This window comes from Corapipo altera, unplaced genomic scaffold (assembly GCF_003945725.1).
Source record: "Corapipo altera isolate COAL_440 unplaced genomic scaffold, ASM394572v1 23b, whole genome shotgun sequence".
Taxonomy (NCBI): domain Eukaryota; kingdom Metazoa; phylum Chordata; class Aves; order Passeriformes; family Pipridae; genus Corapipo; species Corapipo altera.
This window is the reverse complement of record NW_020884885.1, coordinates 2,985,916-3,009,904: the sequence shown is the minus strand read 5'-3', so window position 1 is coordinate 3,009,904 and position 23,989 is coordinate 2,985,916. Positions and strand designations below refer to the sequence as shown.

At 36.4% G+C, this 23,989-nt stretch overlaps 1 protein-coding gene across 8 annotated transcripts in view; it reads right to left on the bottom strand.

Moving 5' to 3' along the window:
• Positions 1 to 23,989, bottom strand: part of GPHN (gephyrin) — a 282,387-nt gene that overhangs the window by 78,946 nt on the left and 179,452 nt on the right. For 6 of the 8 annotated variants that reach the window (XM_027641753.1, XM_027641758.1, XM_027641759.1 and 3 more), the window contains 3 exons: positions 22,863 to 23,135; positions 21,514 to 21,621; positions 15,358 to 15,492 (listed from right to left, as the gene is read on the bottom strand). In XM_027641753.1, the coding sequence (XP_027497554.1) occupies positions 15,358 to 15,492; positions 21,514 to 21,621; positions 22,863 to 23,135 (516 nt within the window). The remainder of the gene's footprint in view (positions 1 to 15,357; positions 15,493 to 21,513; positions 21,622 to 22,862; positions 23,136 to 23,989) is intronic. The other 2 variants (XM_027641755.1, XM_027641757.1) reach the window with 1 other exon arrangement.

Below are 23,989 nucleotides of genomic sequence, written 5' to 3'. Positions count from 1 at the left end.
TCTAGAAGTTGACAGATAAAGTACTAATTCAGAAAATGGCATGGATTATACACTCCTTGTTTTTCAGAAACTCACTTAGACACAAGAACCCCATCATAGATGAACACTTGTAGTTATAAAAGATTACGATGAAACGTGTGTAAGTGTTCTAAATCAAAAGTATCTATACCATAACACAAGCTAAATAAGTAGATTAAGAGATGAGGCAGGAGCAACACCAAGTAGTTATTGGTAAAATGTTACCTGAAAGACATGAAGGTTTGGGAACACTGAAGGTGGCGAATTAAGATACCCAATGTAATGAAGAAAGAAAGGTGCTGTGTAGGCAACATTCCAGGAAACTAGCAAGGTATAATGCACTGACAGTTAAGATAAATGCATTATATTTACATCCCTTTCTTATCACAAAGCACTAATAGTAGGATTTAATAGCTAAAGATTAGCCACAGGTGTCCCTATCCTGATACCTGAAGAACAAGGTGGAGTTACAGTTGGAGCAGAATGAGATAGGAAGCCAGTGGAAGAAAACTTAGGAAGCAGGGAAACCAGAACCAAACAGTTAGCAAAGAGGAATGCTCAAATATACTTAATGGACTTGTTAGAAGATGAGTGAACAGAAAATGTTTTCTAAGCAGAAGTCTTGCATATGGTTTCATTATTATTCCTCTACCTTCTACCTAAAAGGATATCTTCATCCTAGATTTCACTTCAGAAAAAAGAATTTAAAATACCTAACCTTAAATACATATCTAGACCAGTAGTTATACTTGTCATAAAGAAAGAACAGCTCTGAACAACTAGCTAATCTGAGACTCTGCCTTTTCTTGGATTATTTAAAGGAAGAGTTCCACAACAGGAGAAACAGCCTCAAATATTTAGCACTATCCATCTTAGACTCCTTCCCTTTTCTGATAATATACTCTGTGTGGGCTACTCTAAAGTTTCCCTGTTTAAACTCTGACAAAGAAATTGGAATGTTGCCAGACCTAAAGCTTTCAGAAATGTGTTTTCCCATCCACATTCACCAAAAAGCCAAACTTCTGTCAGACTTTTTTTCGAAATCCTGGCCAATATATGCATGGTTCATAATGACAATAACTTTTTGATATGATCAATTTACTTAATTCTGAAATTGAATAAATGCAACACTCACAATGTAAACTCTTCACAGCAGTAGTTTAAAAAGATGTCAAGTACCTCATTCAATGGTTTGGGCATACAATATTGGAATCACAATAATCAAGAGATTATACTACACAGCATCCAAAACAAGTTCAGATTATTTGCTCTTCTCCCACTTGATTACTACACAGAGATCAACGATGAACAGTAAGTAAAGGCAAAATATAGAAGAAAAACAAGGGCATGAGTTTCCAGTCTAGGTTAAAGAGATATTCTGTGAAAGGTAGGTGGATGTATAAAAGCAAACCCAAAGAGTTTAATATATTTTTAATGTTGCAGCAAATCAATTCCTTTCAACTTAAAAACGCATTATGCATAACTTTTACATTAATGTATGAAAAATAGACTTGCACTTGAAAGTATTTTTACTTCTGCAGTTTTGGGTCAGACAAACACCAATTAGATGGGGCTTCCTAAATAAGCAGGAAATATTTTCAAACAAAGGGAATACAGGCTCCTATAAAAGAGACATATATTCTCAACCAATAAACATATTCCTGCCTGTGCATTATACTGCAGTATGGCATAAAAGTTTTATTATGGTTACTGCACTTCATAGATAATGGTAAATCTACAAAAGCATAATGTATGTGAATGCTAATGAATGCCAATAAAACATCATTATCATACCATCACAAATTTTGCTCACACTGCTCACATTGTTTTTTTAAATGGGCACTACTCCTCACACTGCTCCATGTGCAGATAAGGGAATAAACACAGTACAGGTGTAACAATCAATGGTAGAAAGTAATGTAATTTTGTTGCAGTATTGAAGTATCATCACTAGATCAAATGCTTTGTTAACACATATAGTGGCAAAGATAATGTAACCATGTCCTTATACAAAAGGCTTGGTAATGCATTGGTTATTTTACACCAACATGTGGCAGCCTAGTTCTTGAAAATATCTAGTGACTTAAGTGAAATTTAATGGTCATAAATCAAGTCTAAAAGTTGGTAGGTGAAATGTACAGCCAGGGAAAGACAGACTACAATAAATACAAACATTATACAGTATGTCTCTATTTGTAGTTTGTCTGTCTCGCATTGGCCTCTTTAGCCACCAGTGCGCCTGTAGCAAATATGGGTAGAGTCCTTCCCAAATCTTTGTTCGTGAAGCCCAGCCATGATGATGATTTGTAGTGACTTCATGTCCTAAGTCTCGTTTAAACTGGAGATCTGGGCATATGAGAGCTGGGTCCTCACTTTCATTATGCAGTTAACAGTTGCACAACCCTCCTGTCACATAGCTGAAGGTTCACAAACCCTTCTACCAGCTCAAGGCTGCCTTCCTCCCAGTTCTTCCTGACCACAGCCCTTTCTTTTCTCATAATGCTATTGCTGCCTCCTGCATCCAAGCTACTTCCTACTCTTCTTCAAACCTCTCTCAGCCCTACAGCCTCATCACTCAAGAGCCACAAATACTGCTTTGCTTCGTTTTAGACCTTTTACCACACAACCTTTACATTCAATTTCACATCAGTTCAATACTTTAAATCATCACATTTCAGAACTGCTTGAACATTTTTTCACTGTCTGCTGGCACATTTTGTTCCCCACCTATGCCTGCAGCCTCATTTATTCTCTCGCTTTCCCCACAAAAGAAAGCAGAATTTGAACCTCATGCTCCTAGTAGAGCTTTTCAAAACCCAAACACCTGTTGCATATATCAGAAATCTGTCTTGGCAAGCAGGAAGAAGGTCATATTTAAGGAAAAAATAAAGATATGTTAAGTCATAGTTGGTGAAGTTTTGCATTCTTTTTGCATACCTTTCCCGAACTGACAATTCACTTCTGAGTGTGCTGCTATTTTGCCTTGTTGTCCTAAGCTGTGAATGCAGCACATACAGAGCTATAGCACATCTAGTGGAGGACAGAGTCCTTTAAACATTTTTAGACACTAAGCTAACTCCTATCAGAGATACCTTGGTGGTCACAGTGAAAACTGTTGCACCAATGAAGTCACTTAGAAGTGACCTGATGGTGCGACAGGCAGGTTATAAAGCAAATCAGCTTTCTGGTAGGGTTATAAAGAAAATATTTGCTCTCTTTGACCACTTCTAGTAGAAAAATTAAGGGAGTGGTGTTTGCACTGGGGCTCAGTGTAACAAGGAAGATCTCATCTTTCTGAGAACATGTGGGCCAGCAGGACTTTAAAGGGAAGAGTAAACCTGTTTGAGGATAAGTGCATTTAAGATTTGTTCTCAAATATCTATTACAGCCTGTACTTTTGACTAGACAGGGCTGTGTTTAGAAAATCTGTATAAAGCTTCTTGTCCCATGTATTTCCTCACATTTACATGTCCTGAGGAGTTCAACTGTAAAAGAGGAGCGGAAGGGTTGGTAAGGATACTGGAAAAGGGTGTAGCCACTTAAGCCATAGGAAACAATTAAAGCAGTGAGAGGACCTTGGAAGATGAAGTTAAGGTAGAAAGATCTGGGATTCAATTCACTTTGCAGAACCTTAAAACAATATGACCTTTAAGTGGCTAACTACTAGCAATAACCTGGGAAGCGACTAAGGTCACTTTGTCCATACTGACAGTGCTGTTGAGTGAAACCACTGTCCAAGTAGGCTGCCTAGAAAACTTAATAAAGCAAACCAAGTGTTGCAAAGAACTGCTGTGCCAAACGCATATGAACTGCTTGCTCAAAGGCACTCCTCACATTTTGTAAAACTATTTATAAAAGAAAAAAGCAGTCTTAAAAAATAAACTGCAATGAATGGCGCAAATTTGAAAATAGGCAACAGCTGTTTTGAAATCTTGCCAAACCTGTCACTGTTTCTTACAGAATAAATCTACTGTAGGGTAATCAAGTGGGAGGCCTCATTTCAAACAGTCATTGAAGAGCAATATATTTCAAATGTAAGCACTTTGAATGACTCACCTTCAGGACCCTATTTGTCATAGACTTTTTCCATAAATACATTCCTATAGTCTCCAGTATTGCTAGTTTAAATAAAAACCTACATAGTGAAATGTATGCAGGTTTCAGTAAATGTAAACATCAATAAATGCCTACAGAAATTCTTGTCCAGTAATACGCAGTGATAGTGCAAAAGGGATCAGAAACAGAAAGAACACTTCCATTCCTTTCAAACAAGTAAACATACTGTTGAAACCTAATTGAAGAAATCAAATTCTACCCTATTCATAAATGCCCCTTTTAAAGAGATTATACGTATTTTGCCTTTTAAAATTAAACTAAATGGATAAGCAAAATAGAGGTAATTAATTTCAAATATTAAAGATAATTTTGAGTGTAATAAAAATGGGGATTCATTTGGATCGTTGCCATCACTAATAATCATCAGAACACATTCTAACACCAAATCTTGAGGCATCAGTGAATAGAATAATATCTTCATGGTCACACAATTTTGAACTTGTATATTAACATGTCATCAGTTTTGTCATAATTTGTGCTGCTACAGTTTATTAATTTTTCAAAGGCAGAAATTTAGAAAAAACTTAAATACTATTTTCTTACATAATCTCTTCAAGAAGCAAACAGAATGAGTTTGCTCAACTAGTTGCCGAAGTTCAAAATGGGACAATTCCCTGAAGCACTATAGTGCCTTCTCCCTTTTCCTGTTGTAGAAAATTAAAACAGGAAGAACAATTTTTTATTAATATTTTACTAAACAAAAAGTGACACTAAATAAAAATTTTCTGAAACACAGGCAATGCGTTTGGCACATGCTAAAGACTCTTTGCAGATCCAGGATACAGAAATGGATAAGCATTGACCTAAGCCTTACATGGTTTTATTTACAAAATACAGGGCTTCTAACTTCCATTGTGAGAAAGGAGGTAATTAGAGTGGTAAGCAGACAAAGAAGTTGAATTTAACAGGGTGAACTGTATTAACAAATTTAGAATGGTTGTTTATGAGAAGGCTGGACAAGTGATTGTGATAAATGTTCTTTTGATTCTAAAAACCTTTACCTTTTCCACCACATTTTTCTCCCATTTCCTAGCACTGTTTATTGATGCTTAGTGATTGTTACAATTTAACAGGACTATTTAATGGAATGGACTTGGTATGCTAGGGATTACAATAATGCTTTCAAAGCTTTCCAGATAAATGTATTTCATCTAATTGCTTAATGATCACTGTTCACTTCAGGTACTCTAAACTGTCATCTACTGACTTAGAACAGATAGCGTAGGACCACACCAAAGAAATATAGTAGCATTAACTTAGTGCATGCATCTTCCTCTGGTATGGTTACACAGTAGACTGTAAACATGTGCACAAAATTTTTTTTTTTAAACAATCATCCTGAGGAATAGCGAGGCACAGATTGAGGTAGAAGCGAGAACATTAGGCCACATACCAAGTTCTCCTTTTCCAGCCAGGAAATAAGGCACAGGAACTTGGCAGAAGAATGTTAAAGAGAGAGTATCTTGTCCATTTTTCTAGAAACCTTGTGGGGAAACACTAAATATAGCTACAGTACAAAAACTTGGATAATCAAGATGATGTAAGTATCTTCTTGACAAATGAAACTCTCAAATGCTGCTAGCAATTACGCAGGCTAAGTCCTAAAAGAAAATGCCTTGCCTTGTCTTGGGTAAAAAAAAAAAGATGAATGACTATATTCACACTTGATGCATTGCTGTACTGACCTATAGATGCAAGGGTAACATGATTCTGAGAACTAGCTTTTGTAAAAGTGAAAGCTTATCTGCTTCGGTAAAAAAGACACCAGAAATGAGACCTTGATATGAAAGAGTTATTACAAAAAAAAAATCTCAAAATTGAGATAAGGTTTATATTTCCTATGCCTTGTAGAAGGTACATTGTAAGTGCCACGCAAAACCAGATGATGACACACACATATTCTAGAGTAAATGGTCTATATGAGCCTTGCATTGGGCTCAATCTGGTTTTAGATAAACAATTTTTGGATAAACTTTTTTTTTTTAGATAAGCTGGCTTTTTGGAGAGTTGCTTTTCTTATCACATCAGATCAAGAATGACTTCACATATTGTAATGAAATGGCCTGATTGCTTGACTACATGAAGATAGACTTTCTCTGAAAGAGGAAGTATTTTTAATATGGATTCAACAAACCCAAAGTGAACAGGTACTCAATTCAAACAAGAATGATCTTGAAAAATACATTTTTCTGTATCGAGATAAAAGTTTTATCCACCAAGGGCAACGAATGACCACCTTTCATCAGCCTTTTTCAAAAGTACCACTCTGACTTTAGTTCACAGCACTTCATGCAGCTTCTGGGGATACCTCATCAGTAAGAGAAGACAACCTAAAATGGTTTATGGAGCAAAATAAAGAACTGAACCACTGCAAGATAACGTTGGAATGATAAAAAGCAGGTTTAGATAAAGAGAATACAGTACAGTAAGAAAATCTAAGTTTTTCAAGAGGTGCGGCCAGATGGAGAGACAAATACCCCCTTAACTGTCAGCTCCTAAAGAGTATAAAAGGTAGATTCAACACTGACTTAATGGATACTGGCTAAGAAGGATGCTAGAGAAGCTGTGGAGAATGTTGTAGCTGGTGCCACACGTCCTCTCCATCATTTCAGGCAATCCTGACCAGACCAGGTGGGTACACACTTACGGACACTGGACAGACCACTGAATGTATGTATTTTTGTGCTCTTGAGTACATATACATGAAAGGGTGAATGAAATCCTTTTTGTTTTAAAATACATCACCTATCTCTCCTATAATAGCTGGCATTGAACTCTGCTACAGCATTATTAAATTATTTGCTCTAATAAGAAAGAAACAACTAGAAAAAGATTGTTGTTTATCCTTACAGGTACATTTTTAAAATATCTGATTATTTTATCAAAAAAGAACACAGCAGTAAGTGATGTGGATTATTTATTATGTCAATAGTCAGTGAAGAAACAGAAGCAAGCCTTCCCGTACCTGAGCTATTGATTAAGATCAGGCTAATGTATGAATGGACTAAGACACTAAAGAAGAAGAGCAGAAGAAAACCAAATTCCTACAAACAGAACATATGACTATATGAAAATTCAGCCTATAAGATGCATAGTTTTACTCTTGAAATCGTTCTCCATAAACAAGATTAAGTCAATTGGCCTAGGCAACAGGAACTAATATCCCCAATGAAAAAAGAATGAATGGAGATGGGAAGTCAATATTCCTCCTCCAAGAGGCCAACTCCAAAAGACATCAAAATGATCACCAAGTGCCAAAAAACTCAACAAGACAGTGCAGTCACAGTAATTTCTAATTGAAGACACTGGATGAAAGACACATGTAACTACATTGCTGTTGTGAAAAAGCCAAAATCATCAAACAAACCCAAAAAACCTCTTCTTGCATTATATCAGAATTCAAACCAGAGATTTGCTTTGGACAGGAACTGAAAAGGTGTAGGTAAGGAAACTAATGTGAGAAGGATGCACATCTTTTTCTTAAGGAAATGACAAACTAAAGTTATGAGAATTTGAAAAAAACACCTGGCCTTTGAAAACAGTGTAGTAAGAAATGAAAACTCTTGATCCCAAGACTAATTGAAAAAAACATTTCAAGGAGGAACTGACAAGCTGATGCAGAATAAGTATACACGCAATGCACGTGTGAGCCAGGATGTATGTACTGAAAGATTATTCTCTTCTGCAGGGATACACATGCAGAATAGCTACAATGTGAAAAAAATAATTTTTTCCATGGAAAGCCTGAGAAACTTTTTTCTGACATGTTTGGAAGTTTCACTGGACTCAGGAAAAGAATGAAGTTCTGCAGCTTAATAAAATACCAATTGATTACTAAGAAAGAGAAATGTAGGGATATTTTGCACATTAGAGCTTCTTTGTATGATTCAATATATAATAGGTGTGAAAAGTAGCTGATTCTATGAATACGAGAATTGTTCTGGAACTTCTGGATCTGATGCCAGTTCCCAACTACTCTACCATCCTTCTTTAGTTCTGTTATAAGCAGTTCTTCAGCATGAGTAAGGGAAGGGAACTAGATTTTGGCACTGCTATACTATTTATCAATATTATTATTATCAATATTACTACTGTTATCAATAAATATAGCACTACTTGAAACACAGATATTCAATAAATAAAGCTAAGAAAAATAGGTACTTCCACTGAAATTCAATGTTCAGCTTGCACTTGATCCCAGTCTTGATTCTTCCTCTCCAGAGACTTCTTGACAGGCCTATTTTGGTACAAACAAAAAAACCCTAAAAGCCTACCCCTGTAGTTTTGACCTTCCTACAAAGTGAATCTTTGATTTTAGAGAGGATTTCAGTAACTTTGTTTTTATTATTTATGATTTTTTTTGATAACCCAAGCACACCAAGCAGCTTCTTAGTTACAATGTCTCACTTTTGAAGCTGGAGCAGGTTGTTAACTAACAACCAGGGTTTGTAACCAAAATGTAAACTAAAAATAATACCTGCTAGGGCTCAATTATCCACATGTTTTGCCAGGACAATACACTCTAAACAATAAGGGGAAAAGGTAGTGATTATATGAAAATATGCTAGTATCTTAATGAGTAATTGATTTGAAAACCACTGCTGCACTGTACTGAGAAGAACCCAGGGGATATAGTAGTTTAGTAGCATTAGTAAGCAGGATTCCTCATCTTGAGGCAACTCTGGCTACTTTCTGCTCCCATATACATTCTCTCAGCATCTCTTTTTACTGAATATAATTTTCTGTAATCCTGGAATGTGCATTAAAAACATTTTAGAGAAAATTAAACCCAGAAATAATCAGGAAAACATCAGAATTTTTAGCAGGATCAAGTAACTAACTGCCTGTGTGTATTTTTACAAGAAAAACAAAGAAACGCCTGCAGTGCTTGGGGTGTGATTTATTCTATGTAGATGATCCTAACAATTTAAAACATCCTTTGCACTTTCCTATGGTCCTCAACCGTATCACAGATAAAGAGCTGTGCTAAAGCACTTGCTACTTACCTGAGCAAGTTCCTAGGCAGAAAAAACTCAGCACATGCAAACTTAATAAACAAAAAGGAAACAAATTTCACTTGGAAATTTAGTGTTTGTGTTCCAACTTTAAAATACATTCACATACTTGCCCTATTGCTCTCACCTTGATGATCACCTTAAGAAGAAATAGTAAGAATCAAGATGAAAAAAAAAAAAAGCACTCAAATGTATGAAAAACATCTACACTATGGATAAAACTGCAGCTTGCCAAAACATGTTTTGAACAGTTTCTTATTATTAACTAAGAATTTCTGATAAGCATCCCGATCTTTCTTCTACTGAAAAATACTGAATATTTCTACTGAAAAATAGTAACAATAATTGACAAAAACACCTTCCCAACTCCACCTGCTCTCATCTGCTAATTTCAACATAGCAGTTGTATATTGGAAGTCAAACACCGGACTGAAAACATAAATCATAATTAGGTTTAATATAAATCCATAGCTCATTCGACTGTGTGGACGTCAATGTACACATTCAAACATTAAATCCGTGGCTCATGACAGGTGTTCTAAGCATCATCTTTCATTGGAAGGAAGCATAAGAAATGACTGAAATAATAAGATATTTTTTGTCACTGAAATAACTCTCATCAGCCTTTTATTTTTTAAAAAAAAGTTTAATGTATTTTTTCTAGGCTATCTTATTTCAGAAATTCTCTGCAACTGAAACATGTACATAAACTGCAAGTATCATACTTTTTACATTGAGAATATTAAGTCTTTAGGTGAATGTTAACTTCTCAATGATAAAGACAATAGTTCTTCAAAGGAGACACTAAGCTACAGAAAGTGATCAACTAGCAGAATTAAATGCACTGTGCTACAAAGAAGGTGTGGATGGCTGGAGTGGTGGACAGATGAGATGACCTGTGACTGGAGTGCTCTGTTGGATGGTTTCAGGCTCTTCAGGAGGGATAGGCAGGGCAGAAGAGGTGGAGGGGTGGCACTGTATGTAATAGAAGGGATAGAATCTAGGGAGCTCACAGATGGCAATGGCACAGTTGAGAGCCTCTGGGTAAGAATCAAGGGCCAAACAAATGATGTGGATGTCATTGTGGGAGTCTGCTATAGACCTCCCAGCCACAGAAAGGTACCTGGGTGCCCTGGTCAATGGCAAGTTGAATATGAGTCAGCAGTGCCCTGGCAGCCAGGAGGGCCAACCCTGTCCTGGGGGGCATCAGGCAAAGCCGGTCAAGGGAGGGGATTGTCCCACTCTGCTCTGCACTGGGGCGGCCTCACCTTGAATATTGTGTGCAGTTTTGGGTACCACAATATAAGGAAGATATTAAGCTCTTACAGAGTGTCCAAAGTAGGGCAATGAAGATGGTGAAGGGTCTGGAAGGGAAGCCGTATGAGGAGCGGCTGAGGTCACTTGGTCTGTTCAGCCTGGGGAGGAGGAGGCTGAAGGGAGACCTCATTGCAGTCTACAACTTCCTCGTGAGGGGAAGAGCAGGGGCAGGCAGTGATCACTTCTCTGTGGTGACCAGTGACAGAACTTGAGGGAACGGTCTGAAGGTGTGTCAGGGGAGGTTTAGGCTGGGTATTAGACAAAGGTTCTTCACCAGAGGGTGGTTGGGCACTAGAACAGGCTCCCCAGGGAAGTAGTCACAGCACCAAGCCTGACAGAGTTCAGGAAGGGTTTGGACAATACTCTTGGGCACATGGTGTGACTCTTGGGGATTATCCTGTGCAGGGCTAAGTGTTGGACTTGATTGTCCTTGTGGGTCCCTTCCAACTCAGCATATTCTGTGATTCTGTGACTTTTGTTAGACTTGAAAAAACTTCTGAAAAGTAGCCTTGCTTGCTCATTTTAGCTGTAAGATAGAGCCTTACATAGAAATCAAAAGCCATCTATCACAACTACAAATATGTAAGGATCTAACTTATCACCAAGGGTTTTGTCTGGTTCAGTGTAACTAAAAAATAGATATCTAGGGATGGGACAGAAAATCAGCAAGTAAAGTAGAGAGAGACTTATGCAGAACATAAGAAGTTATGGCATGGAAGCAGCAAGATGGTTAAAAAAAAACATACTCTCATCTTAAAAGTACTATTACAAGTTCCTTAGGATCCTTCAGGATAACACTGAAAGAAACTTTGCACGTTGAAGTAGAAGAATTGAACATCAGTGAGACTGATGATCTTGTGAAGTGAAATACTTTGAACACTTAAATGTCACTGAAATGAATTCCTGGCAATAATTTAAAATCTGCCCTTGGTCTTCTAAATCTGCTTCATTTGACTTCGACACACAACATTGCCAAAAATTAAATATTGATTATGCCATTTATATAGAAAAGTGAAGACTTCAACTTGAAAACTGTAATTTTCTTTTATACCAATATCGTCTCCCTAAGAGGAGAACAAAATTAGAAGTTTGAAATAATGGCTCAGTCATTTGCTCTGGATATATTCTTCTAAGTTATCTGAAATTATAGATCTAAAATTTTATACTGTAAGCATAAAAAAACCCAAGAGTCAACACAAATGGAAATATTAAAAAAAAAAAGACACTAGGTAGCGTATTGCTTTTGTGTCAGAAAAGAACATTGCATTTTACTTGATGAAAACGCCAACCACAAACACACACAAAAACACAGTAAAATTTTAGAATCTGAGCAGCTACTGGAAATGACAAGAAAAATTTGCAAGTCACACTGTGTCATCCTAAACTTTTGTCATGCAAGTATTCTGAAAAATCATCTAACCTTGTTAAGAAAGCAGTAAAACTTTTAAAAGATCAAAACTATATTGTAGAAAATAAAAATATCTGTCACAATCAGCATCAACTTCATGGTTGAATGACTCAAAAAGGGAGGACTGCTAGTGCAGTTTTCCTCTGAGTAAAACTTAGATTGCCTCTATATGTGAATCCATCTACTATAAATATGGTTTAAATGCTCTTTGAGCAGTGGTCAATTTTGTTTGAACCTCAAATACAATTTAGAGAACAAGAAAGGTGTTCTACAAAGATTTATTAAAAGCTAACAAAAGCTACTTTGCTTAGTCTTGGGGATGTACCTAATGATAGGCAGAGTAGTCCCAATGGTAATTTGTCTTGAGAAGTTTCAATCTCCCAAGAGGCTAAAGCGCAAAATATATCATACAAATCATACAGTAGTTTGAGTTGGAAGGGACCTTTTAAAGGCCATCTAAGTCCAATCCCCCTGCAATAAGTAAGGACATCCTCAGCTAGAGCTAGTTGTTCGGAGCCCCATCCAAGCTGACCTTCAACACTTCCAGGGATGGGGCACCCACAGCTTCTCTTGCAACCTGTGCCAGTGCCTCACCACCCCCACAGTAAGGAATTTCTTCCTAATATCTAAATTGACCCTCCTTCAGTTTAACACCATTCCCCCTTGTCCTATTGCATCAGATCCTGCTAAAAAGTTTGTTCCCATAATTACTTCTTTTACCAGGAAATTACATTTTTGAAGACCAATTGAAATATCAAGGTTCAAACTCAATATTCATCATTTACTACTTTGTTAGAAACAGAGACTTTCAGAAAACATGGACAATTAAGTGTAAACAGTAAAACACATTTAAAATTAAATGTTGTATTTTGTCTACATGATCTGTTTTATATATAAACAACACTAGTTTTCCAAAATACCATTATGAAAAGGTAAAGACTCCTAACAGATCAATCAGGAGCATTAGTAATGCATTCTCCACACCTTCTCTCCAATACCCTCATGCATTAGTAACCTGCTACTTACATTCATTTAATAGAGGTGCTCCCGTTATTGCAGAAGCTTGATTTTTTTTCTGAGGTGCACACAAGTTTCTGCTATTCACCAAATTCAGTAAGAGAAATGTAAGGTATTATATACTTAAAACAAAAAAACACACGAAAATGGTACAACAAAATAAACTGGAATACAGAGTTGACAAAGAAATATAGTGCCACTAGCTTTGTGGTTAGACCACCACTCCAAAAATATGTATAATCAAAGAAATAATTTTTTCCCCCTGACACTTCTTCATTTTTGTTTCATGTTGTATATACACATTTTGGAGCCCTGAAATGAGTTCCTCAACTAGCAAAAGAGAATATTGAAAAGAAATACACTTGCAGATTAAAGAAGAAAAAAAAAGCACCCTGTAATATCAACTGGATACTGAAGTACATTTTATCTTTATTTTCATTATTGTGTGGATCAAGAAGTCCAGTGTGAACTAAATTTATATTGCATTATTAGAATGCCAGGATCCAGAAGGAAAAACTCAGTAAGTGAAGACATTTAGACATATCGATAATCTTGAAGAATATGAAATGACCTGTATTTCTTGGCGAATTCAGATGATGTTTGAGAACGTGAGGGTACTGAAAAGGGCTGAACAAAAAGATATTGGGTAGTTTCTTTGGGTTTTTAAAAGTAATAGGTAAAATGAGCAAAGAGCTCTCAAAGTGGCAAAGAAGTTTACAGTTCTGTGCAAAATCCAACCTCTAGGCAATAGGAACAGGTGACATAACCTTTCAAGTTTATTTTCCAGTTGGGCTCTTCTTTATCTTTGCCTGTATCAGCTTGTACCTCCCACCTTTGAAAGACATCACAGAAAATCTAGACTAGCTAGATGTTGCATGGAGATTCCTATTATAAAAGTGGTGTGGTCTCACACATTTTGAACAAAATCTATTTTTCAGTAATACATGAAAAGCAGGTCTCAACATGAAATACCAAAGCATGATCCGATTATGAAATGAGCTCATCTCACCTAGTTTCTCAAACACAGTTTCAGTTTTTTAGTCTGTTTCAAAGTTCTTGTAGATTCCTTCTGTATTCTCTGAATCTTTGAAGACAGTCTAGAGGAGTACTTTCTGTTTCATAACAGATAAGCTTTACTCCTTCCCACTGTGATAAACTTCCTGAAAACATATAGTCCTCATGTAGAGCTATTTCTCAGTGGAGTTGTCTCTTATTTATGCCTGTTACTGGTCTCCTTTGGTTTTCTTTGGACACACTCATTTTGTCAACAGGCATAAAACTCAGTGCAGATTCTCTGCTTTGTGTTGCTCTTCTGCTCCAGATTTTTATTTTTAAGTCATTAAACAAGACAGAGTTTTTTAGAAGACAAATGAAGGAGGCGCTTGCAGATAGAATTCACTAAACAATCTTAAGAAAAGTAGACTATATAATGAAGCTCAAGTTTGCTGGCTATCAGAATAAATTTGATTCTATGACAGTGAAGGTGAGTACTGCATAAAACAATCCCATAGTTTAAACCAAAATATTTATATGGGTGGTTGCCAATAAATCTTGTTTGCTGATAGAAAAGAATGAGACAGCAGGAAAGAAGAACTAGCAGATGCTGGGCAATCATTTTAGCAAGCAGAATAATCCTCAAGGATCACGAATTAGATAAGGAAGAATGTTATTATTTGCCATCTGCTACTGGTCTATTAGTATGTCAGCATCTGGTGCCACAGAAAGATCTTTGTGATGTGAATGAACAAAGTGAATGCAGACAGTTTTCTTCTGCTGAAAGGAATTCTGCCGAAGGTAAACATTTCAGGCCTTGCCACTGGTCAATTTGCTTAGTTTTTCATGTATGCTATTTAAAGTTTGATAAAAAGAGCATATTAATAGAGTTCACCTCAACGATTAAATAGTATAGTGTAATCAGTAAGAATTGAATAATAATCCCACAAGGTTGGCATTAAAACTTTCTTTCTATTCAATTTAGGCTGGTTTTTGTTTCCAAATGTCAGGCAGCAAATATCTAAGTTTGAGCAAAGCCAGTTGGTTTGAAAGTGTCTTAAACTGATCAATAATAAAGTGGGGCACAGATCTGCCCCATCCCAGGCTAGAAATTTGCACGTATATTTTGTTGACAAAATACTATTGGCTCAATGTTGCTACTCAGTGGCAGGATTATCTATGTTCCTGGGGATACTAAAGCATATTAAATACACTCAAGGTGCTAACAATTTCACATTCATGACAGATATTGCAAGAGATAACATGAAACTTCAGTAACCATAAGGTGTTGGTGGATCCACATATTAAATTGTGCAACAGTATACATGGAACAAGCTATACTGTCTTGCGTTTATCTATTATGCAGAATGACACAACCTTGCATGCGAACCAACCTTGTTCAGCAGAGGCAATATATTAATCTGATAGATCATATGGCCGAGCATGGAGCTTGCAAGGCATAAGTGTACTTACTTTTGGTGTTGGGCAGGATGCAGTGGAGAGACGAGAGGTGGCCTGGGCACGAGGAGATTCTGAAGGAGTAGTACTGAGGGAGGCTGTGTCACGTGGGAGAACCTGAACGCCACGAGAGATGATGGAATCTGGAATCTTAAAAAGGAGAGAGATTTAATAGTAAAAAAATATACTGTATGTAAAACTTACTCAAAACCTTATATCAAAAACATAGCAATACCCCACTCCTCCATTTGCGTACCTCCTCATATTCAGTGCTTGACAGCGGTTAATGGTATTTTCTCCTAATTTCAGTAACAAATTCCCAGCAAATATATAAGATCATATTCTAACTGAAGTAGCACAGAACACACTATTTGCCCTGAAAAATCTATGAATCAGATATACTACAACAGCAAATAATAAGAAAATAATAGTTTTCCTCTTAAGCCTCTGTTTCAAACTCAACAATGACCAAGAGTGATTTCTGCCGTGGCATGAAGGGAGGCAAACTTTCCATTCTCTAACTACGGGATAATATTCTGAAAAGAAAACCACTTGTTAGCAATGACTGAAACTCTCTAAAGAAATGTCATGCAGTGAGAAAATTTCTCATAAGAAATCTCATGCAGTGCATAAATACTCTTTATTCCGTGAAGACTTTATTTCAGCTACAAAAATTCTTGATGTAAGATTTGTGCTGCAAAAGCTACAGGCCTCTCTGGAGGGAATAAAGGCAAAAGCATTAGAAACCACCATCCAAAGCAAATACTTGCTTTAAAATACATTCTGAGGGGAAAAATGAAATTTCAGTCTTTTTTCTTTTCCCCATATAATATATTAGAGTGCCAGTTAGGAAAGCATATCCCCCCGATGAAGATCTGGCAAACTGATGAAGATGAGGCTGAGGCACTCAACAATTTTTGTCTCAGTTGTCACTGGCAACCTCTTTTCTCACACTTCTTGAGTGGATTGCCCTTAAGCCAGGGATTGGGAGAGCAAAGATGTGTAGACTGTTATGTGGATGAGGAATTGGTTGGATGGTTGCATCCAGAAGGTAGTGGTCAAAGGCAAAAAGTTCTGATGGACATCAGGGACAAGTGGTGTCCTTCAAATGTCTGCATTGGGACCAATGTCATTCAATGTCTTTATTGATGACCCAGACAAAGGGATCAACTGCACTCTCAGCAGATTTGCAGACAACACCAAGATGAGTGGTGCACTTGACACACTTGAAAGACAGGATGCCATCCAGAGGGACCTGGACCAACTTGAGAAGTGGGCCTGTGGGAATCTCATGAGGTTTAATAAGATGAAGTGCAAGGTGCTGCCCCTGGATCAGGGTAACCACCGGTATCAATACAGACTGGAAATGAACAGACGGAGAGCAGCCCTGCTGAGAAGGACTTGGGGGTGCTGATGGATGAGAGGCTGGACATGAGCCAGAAATGTGCACCTGTAGCCCAGAAAAGCCAGTTGTATCCTGGGTTGCATCAAAAGCAGCGTGGCCGGCAGGGCAAGGAAGTGGGTTCTCCTGCTCTACTCCGCCCTTGTGAGATCCCACCTGTAATACTGTGTCCAGCTCTCTGGTCTTCAGCATGGAAAGATATGGACCCATTGGAGAGAGCCCAGAGAAGGGCCACAAAAGTGATCAGATGGAACACCTCTCCAATGAAGACAGGCTGAAAGAATTGGGATTGTTTAGCCTGGAGGAAAGAAGGCTCCAGGGAGACCTTACTGTGGCCTTTCAATACTTAAAGGGGGTTATAAGAAAGATAGGGACAAACTTTTTAGCAGGGCCTGCGGTGACAGGACAAGGGGTACTGGCTTTAAACTAAAAGAGGGTAGATACACACTAGATATAAGGAAGACATTTTTTACAGTGATGGTGGTGAAACACTAGAATAGGTTGCCCAGACAGGTTGTGGAAGCCTGATCCCTGGAAACGTTTAAGGTCACGTTGGATGGGGCTCTGAACAACCCAATGTAGTTGAAGATGTCCCTGATCATTGTAGGCGTTTGGACGAGATGGTCTTTAAAGGTTCCTTCCAAACCAAACTATTCTATGATTATATTTCTAAGCTTGAATTTTAGTGACAGATCCTTTAGTTGGTGAAAAAAATGAAATTACACCAACTTACAACAGTGAGAAAGCATTCTTATTTTCAGTTATAAAAGTGAATCTATCATTACTTTTTATCTTCTGTCCCTTCTGTTCAGCTTTAAAGAAAAGAGATAGAGGAATGAATTTGAGAATAAAGCTTTCTTGAACTTTATATGCTGAGTCTTAGAAAGTTTGTTGGCTTTTATTACTGTAGTATTTGGGTCCAGCCACGTAGCTATCACACCAGCTTTATAATTGACTAGATTACTATTTTTAACATAATGATTTATTTATTTATTTATTTAGTGTAAAATGTTAAGACATAGAAATGATAAATACCTCAGATAGGAGAACATTAATTCTACAACTCAAAATGCAATAGATTCTACTATAAGACACTGTTTACAAAGGGTTTTTCTGATTTGGTTTTCATTATTCTAACCCCTTCCTTTTTCAGAGGCAGCAATTCTACAAGATCACTTTGCTCTTACTTCCATCAATTCACTTCTCTATCACAACAAACCAGAAAGTGTAGACATTCAGATCTTTGAAGGTATATACACACACATATCTTAAGATCTTTCTCCTCATTAAGAATTTCTGAGTTCAGCCTGATGTTGAAGCTCCAAGTGAGCCACCAAAAGAACCTCCATGTTTGGGGAAAATGGCAGTAGCAGACAATAAGAGGAAGGAAGAAATGAAGATCCAGTGACAAGCTAAATCACTAATGTTGGGCATTTCCAGATGGGATTTTTTCTTAAATGGATATGCTGTTAACCAGTCTGCATCTCGGCATTTTGAGCATTCTTGCCTTGTAAGCCAGGAAGAAGCTTGAATCCTAGCTTGAATCCTTTATCTGTTGCATTCTTAGGACATTAAGACAGCTTTGTTGCTTGTCTCGGTGTAGTTAAAATGACCCATCTTAATACTCACATCATTAAATACTTTTCTTTTAATGTCATTTCCCACTCCCTCAACTTCCTTGGTTCCCATCTATAAATAATGACTATGTCTAACTTAGCAACTTTGACTTAGACATACTGGGTTATACCCAGGAGATTTCACCATATACACTCCTCCACATATTAAGAGTTTCTCATGTTTATAACCTGTTTATAAGTTCTGTGCAAAGAGATCTTGTTCACAGTGTGCCACCAATTGCCTCCTTTCTGCTCTACTGCTGTGTTTCTAGACTAACAGCGGGTTTTTTGCCAGTCAATTTCTGTCAGCATTTAAAAACCTTAGTGATCTACTTAAGAGGTAAACAAGTTCAATGATATTCTGAATATTCAAACAGTTTGTAGTCAGAAGCACAATTTGCCTTCTGCTCATTTTTTCTCCTGAAATCCCATCTTAAATTTGTTAAACCCAAAAATAGGCTGGCATCCCTAAGTTCTATATTGGCATAGATACTACCTACAACTTTTAATGCTTCCTTTTAATCTCCATGCCTACGGATAATATGGCAAAAATTATATCTTGAGAAAGGCATAAAATAAAAAAAAGACAATAAAAGAACAGTTTTAAGTCTTTAAATAAGACACCTTTTCTTTACACTCCTTTGACACAAAGCTGCACACATCTTGAGATGATTGTGTATGATCTATTATCCTTTTGTACACTCCAAGACCCCACAACACAAATAACAATACTGCTTTTGCAAAAGATACCATGATCCCGTTCTCTCCAGTTCACTCTGGTTGCTCTAGAGTAACCAGATATTTCACATTGTCTCATGCTCTTCAGGAAAGAAAAGGCTTTTTTTTTATTTTCCACCATATTGATCAATTATTGCTTCTAAAATTTTATCTGATACAATCGTTTTCATAATAAAAAAAGTTTCTCTTTAACAAAGTGCCTGAGACAAACCCAGTTTCTACTGGACTGCATGTGTAATACTGGTTTTTGCCTGTGAAAAAATTAAAGTTTAAGTAAGATTTCAGTCAGGACATTAATCAGAAAAGGAAGCTGAAGATAAAGGGAAAAGATGATCACAGGCATTTAATTCCAATGAGAATTATTGCATCACTACCTTTACATAAAATACAATCCCCAGAAAACAATTCATACATAAACCTGCATAGAACTCTAAGTTCAAGAAAAAAATTTCACTGAGAGAATTAGGTTAGTTCACAGTTACAAATTTTGCTCTTTTTCTAATATGATAGTGGAATGTGCTGTATTGCTAAAAGCAGAACTAATATTCTCTTTAAATCACTACAACCTGCTGAATTCAGAGAAGGTACTATTATGTATACTGCATAAACAGAAATATATAAAATTATAATGTGATATGGGGAGTTTCTGCTTTTTCGCACCTGTATTTAGGTTTTTTTCCTTTAAAAATAAACAAATTAAATTTAGGCAACCTAAGTCTCTAATCAAGGCAACTTCTTGTTAACCCTGTTAAAGACGTTAATAAACCATAAGAAATTTCTGTGCTTCCTGAAGCATGGAAACCTGCAATAAAGAAGGGCAGGAATATTATTGCATTTTGGATAGACTTTTTTTTAAACTTTCACAAAGTCACATTCTGAGCATTTATAATGTCTCTCTCTAAAAGTTTTTAGTAATTTTCCAGTTTCAAATAATTTAATTGAGGGTAGAGATCTCAAAACCCTAAGTGAGGTACAAAAAACCTCTTAATTCAGCGAAAATAGTTTCTGTTTGCACTAGCTGGGGTGGAAAACCTGTTGTAATGTACTGATGAAGAGAGAAATGAATTAGAAATGAATGAAGTGACAGAGAAAGATATTCAGTGTATCCATCAGCTACTGCTTCTACAAGTTTAATCTGACCTGGCCTTTCTGTGAAATATTTCTATATTGGTTTAAATATTTGCGTTTTCAGATTAGAGAACTAAGCATTGACAAGAAGGAAAAAAAGGAAAATATATGAGTTCTTTATTCTCTTCTGCCCAGGACTGGAACAAAGATTGACAGTGCTGGTGAGGTAAGAAAATAATCAAGTAGATGATAATTACTATGACTGCTATACAAGAGGAAAAAATGTCTTAATAACATAGAGAAAGGACAGCTTAAAAAACCCCAGTAAACTGCAAAAAAACTAACCACCTTCTGCTGAGTTTCAAGATCTGATTTGGATTATAGAGTGCACAATACAATAGGTCAAGAGTAATCTGCAAAAGGCCACATAAACGTGGATGACATCTTAACAGTGTGCTTCAGAGAGGCTAAAATCACCGTCCTACTGATACTGAAGAATACAGTGCAAATTCTAGTTTAGCAACTTCAACTAAAAAAAAATGAACTATTGCAATAAATGAGTGTATGTATGTATGCATGTATATGTATGACAAAGCTATGTATATAGCTTTATAATCAGGTGTGTGAACTCTGAAGTCTTCCCATTTCCTAAGTGACTTTTCAAGAGACATAGAATCATGTTTTAAATACAGAGGTATCAGGTGATCTGATTGACAGTTTAAATTACTATTTGCCTAGGGGAACAGGTCCTTTCTGCTGTTCATTGAAATAGTTGTCTACGATTCACTAAAATCCAGTAATTTACATTAAGACCACCGTATCCTTACTCCTGAAGTCTTCCGTTTTTGAGAAATTCTACTTCTAAACAGAAAATAAAAATGAAGGAGAAACTGCAAGTGATGAAAGCAAACTATGAACATACAGTGCAAATGCTGTATTGCGTTGACAAAAAATCTACTGAGAAAAAAGCAGCAAAGCAAAGCAAACAAAGGGGAAAAAGTTACAATTTCATAGCTCTAAAGCAGTGATTTTAGGAGATTATTTTAATTATATTCAATTATTGAGTATATTAGATGATAAAGCCTATGACTAATCAGAAATACAGGTTTTATAGCAATTATTATCTCAGCAGCTGAATGATTCAAACTGACAAAACACGTGAACTTTGCCTTGTTTAGCCCTATATCTTAAACAGATACTTTCTGTAGCATGTGCTCTAAAAGATAGCAATAATGTGTCTTTGTTAGAAGAAAATAACTAACACTCTCTGTTCACACACGGACTAGGAGGCAGGCAGTGTATTTTTAGCTAGTGTTAGTGCAAAAGCCTCTTGGAAGTGTCTCTTACCAGTTCTCCTGCACTGCCTGCTGCGTGATGGCAATAACTGATGAGACCAGGGATGGGCTGTTCACCTTTTGCCATGATAACAGCTGAACTGGTGTAGGATGGATGCTTCTAATGCACAACACATAATAGCCATGAATACAGTGACAGGAAAACATGAAACTATACAAGCAAATGATCAAAAAGGAATGAGGTGAAAACGAGTGTGACACTGAAATGCCAAGTTCATGTGAACATAGCCAGTTTAGATCTCAGGTGTTTTCTGCCATTAAAAATGGCACATATTATTTGTCTTTGCCTATATCACAAGAAATTAAACAATTTAAAGTTTGCATTAATAAAAACTGATACTTGCAAGTGATAATTACCTTAATTCATCCCTGTAAAGACATATGTAATCAGGATTTCCTGTATACTGGGAGATGATCTCCAGCTGCAGCTGTCTTAGAAATGTCAAGATGTCTCAGACCTGAATTCACATTTCTGGAGTTAGAATGTTGCTGCTTTGGTTTAAAAATTGTTTAATATAATTTTGAGTTACTTAGACTTTCAATTCGCATAATAGGAATTAAAAGCACAATTTGTGGAGTAAATATAGAACAAAGTAGTTTGGAAAAAAACCTTTCCAAACACATAGGGATACACTGTCTTTTCACTTGAAAACTGAAGACATAAAACTGAGGTAAATATTTATATATTCCTTCAAATAATAAAATCATTATTTGGAAAACATTTAAAATTTGAACAGAAATTAATTACAGATGTTATCTTTTTTTTTTTTTGGAGTCTCCAATTTATTATTTTAGTTTGAGTAATGCAAGGCTATAAAGACAATATGATGATATTTAGTTTGTTGGCAGAATTTCACATCTTTTATGTGGGCATGCACACTGGAATATAGTAATCTGGATAGCTTATTACTTAATCTGCTACCTATCTGTCATACTTTTTATCAATGTTTTCAGAAACCAACATTTTATTTTCAAATTAGATATTACGGGTTAGAAAATTTTGTTGTGATTCCTTAACATGCCATCTAATGGACTTTGCATGTTCAGGTGTGTGAGTACTTTGAATTAAAAAAAAAACCACTAAAAACTGTCACATCAGAACAGTATTATAAAAACATATACATCAAGGTAATAAATCATTTATCTCCCACTGAAATTTGAAATCACCTACTGAAACAGAATTCTTATATTTTTTAGATGTTATATTTCTACAAAACGTACCTAAAATACGTCTGTTTGACCACAGAGATCTCAATATATAGTCTTAACATGCAATGAATATTGGTGGAAAGTACCTGAGATAGAAACAAAAGGGGTCTCAGGGAAACAAGTCAGACTCACTTTAGCTGCGATAGCTGCTGCTGTTATATGTGAAGAAGAACTGTCTTCTGTTGAGGCAACTCCACTATCCTTCTTCTCTTCCTCCTCTTCCTCACACTGTACTCCTTTGTCTTCTGTCTGTTTGTGAGGGCTGGTGGTTGGAGGAGGAGAAAGAGGAGGTGGTGGTGAAGGTAGATCTTCAAGCTCATCGTGTACCTCCTTTACTTTTACAATGGCGTCCCGCAAAAGATCAATGGCGTGAGGTAGGGCTGGCAGTATAAACTGAAAGCATTCCTATGCACAACAAGAAGAGAAATGACTATGAAAAGTTACCTGCAGAAGTAAATAAGGATCTTTCAGATTTACTCTTAAAATATATTTGGGACTTAGATGCATCTTTTCACTCAGTCGTAAATAAAACCTTACCTGTCCAATGCAATTGATCATAGAGGGTAAAAAAATAAACTCAGAATGAGACCTGATGACTATTCTATATATTTTTGCCTTTTTAAATGCAAATAGAGTAAATTGCACAGCTACTGTAATTAAGCTAATATTGTATTAAAACTTCAGAAAACAAGAGTTTAATTTTTGTGAATATGTAATGCAGAAAACAGTTCACAGTAGCTGGCAGAATGCTACAAAAACGCAGAATAAAAACATTAACTATATCCCTGCAGGGATATTAGCTTCAAATCATTCCTATTATGCTCCTTTACAATTAGAGAACAATTCATAAGGGTTTCCATAATTAAACTTTTATACAATTATATCCTTTTTTATTTATGGACTTATCCTATATACTGGAAGAATTACAAACTACACTGATGTTATTATAATGCTATGTAAATCAGAAAAAATGGTTCATAAATAATCTATTTTTCAAACCTCTCTTTGCTCTATGATCTTAAAAACAATTAGAAGGTTTATTTTATATGGCTGGAGAAAGCAAAAATGCAGACACTGTGCAATTTTCTCATTCCATAATGGGCACATACATATACAGCTACCTATGCTGCTAAAATATGCCGGCATTTCATCAAATCAAAGAGGAACCCCAAGATGTCATGCTCTGCAGCTGCCTGCTCAGATCAGGGTCAATATGAAATTCAGACAGGCTTCTTAGGGCTTTGTTCAGTCAAGTCTTG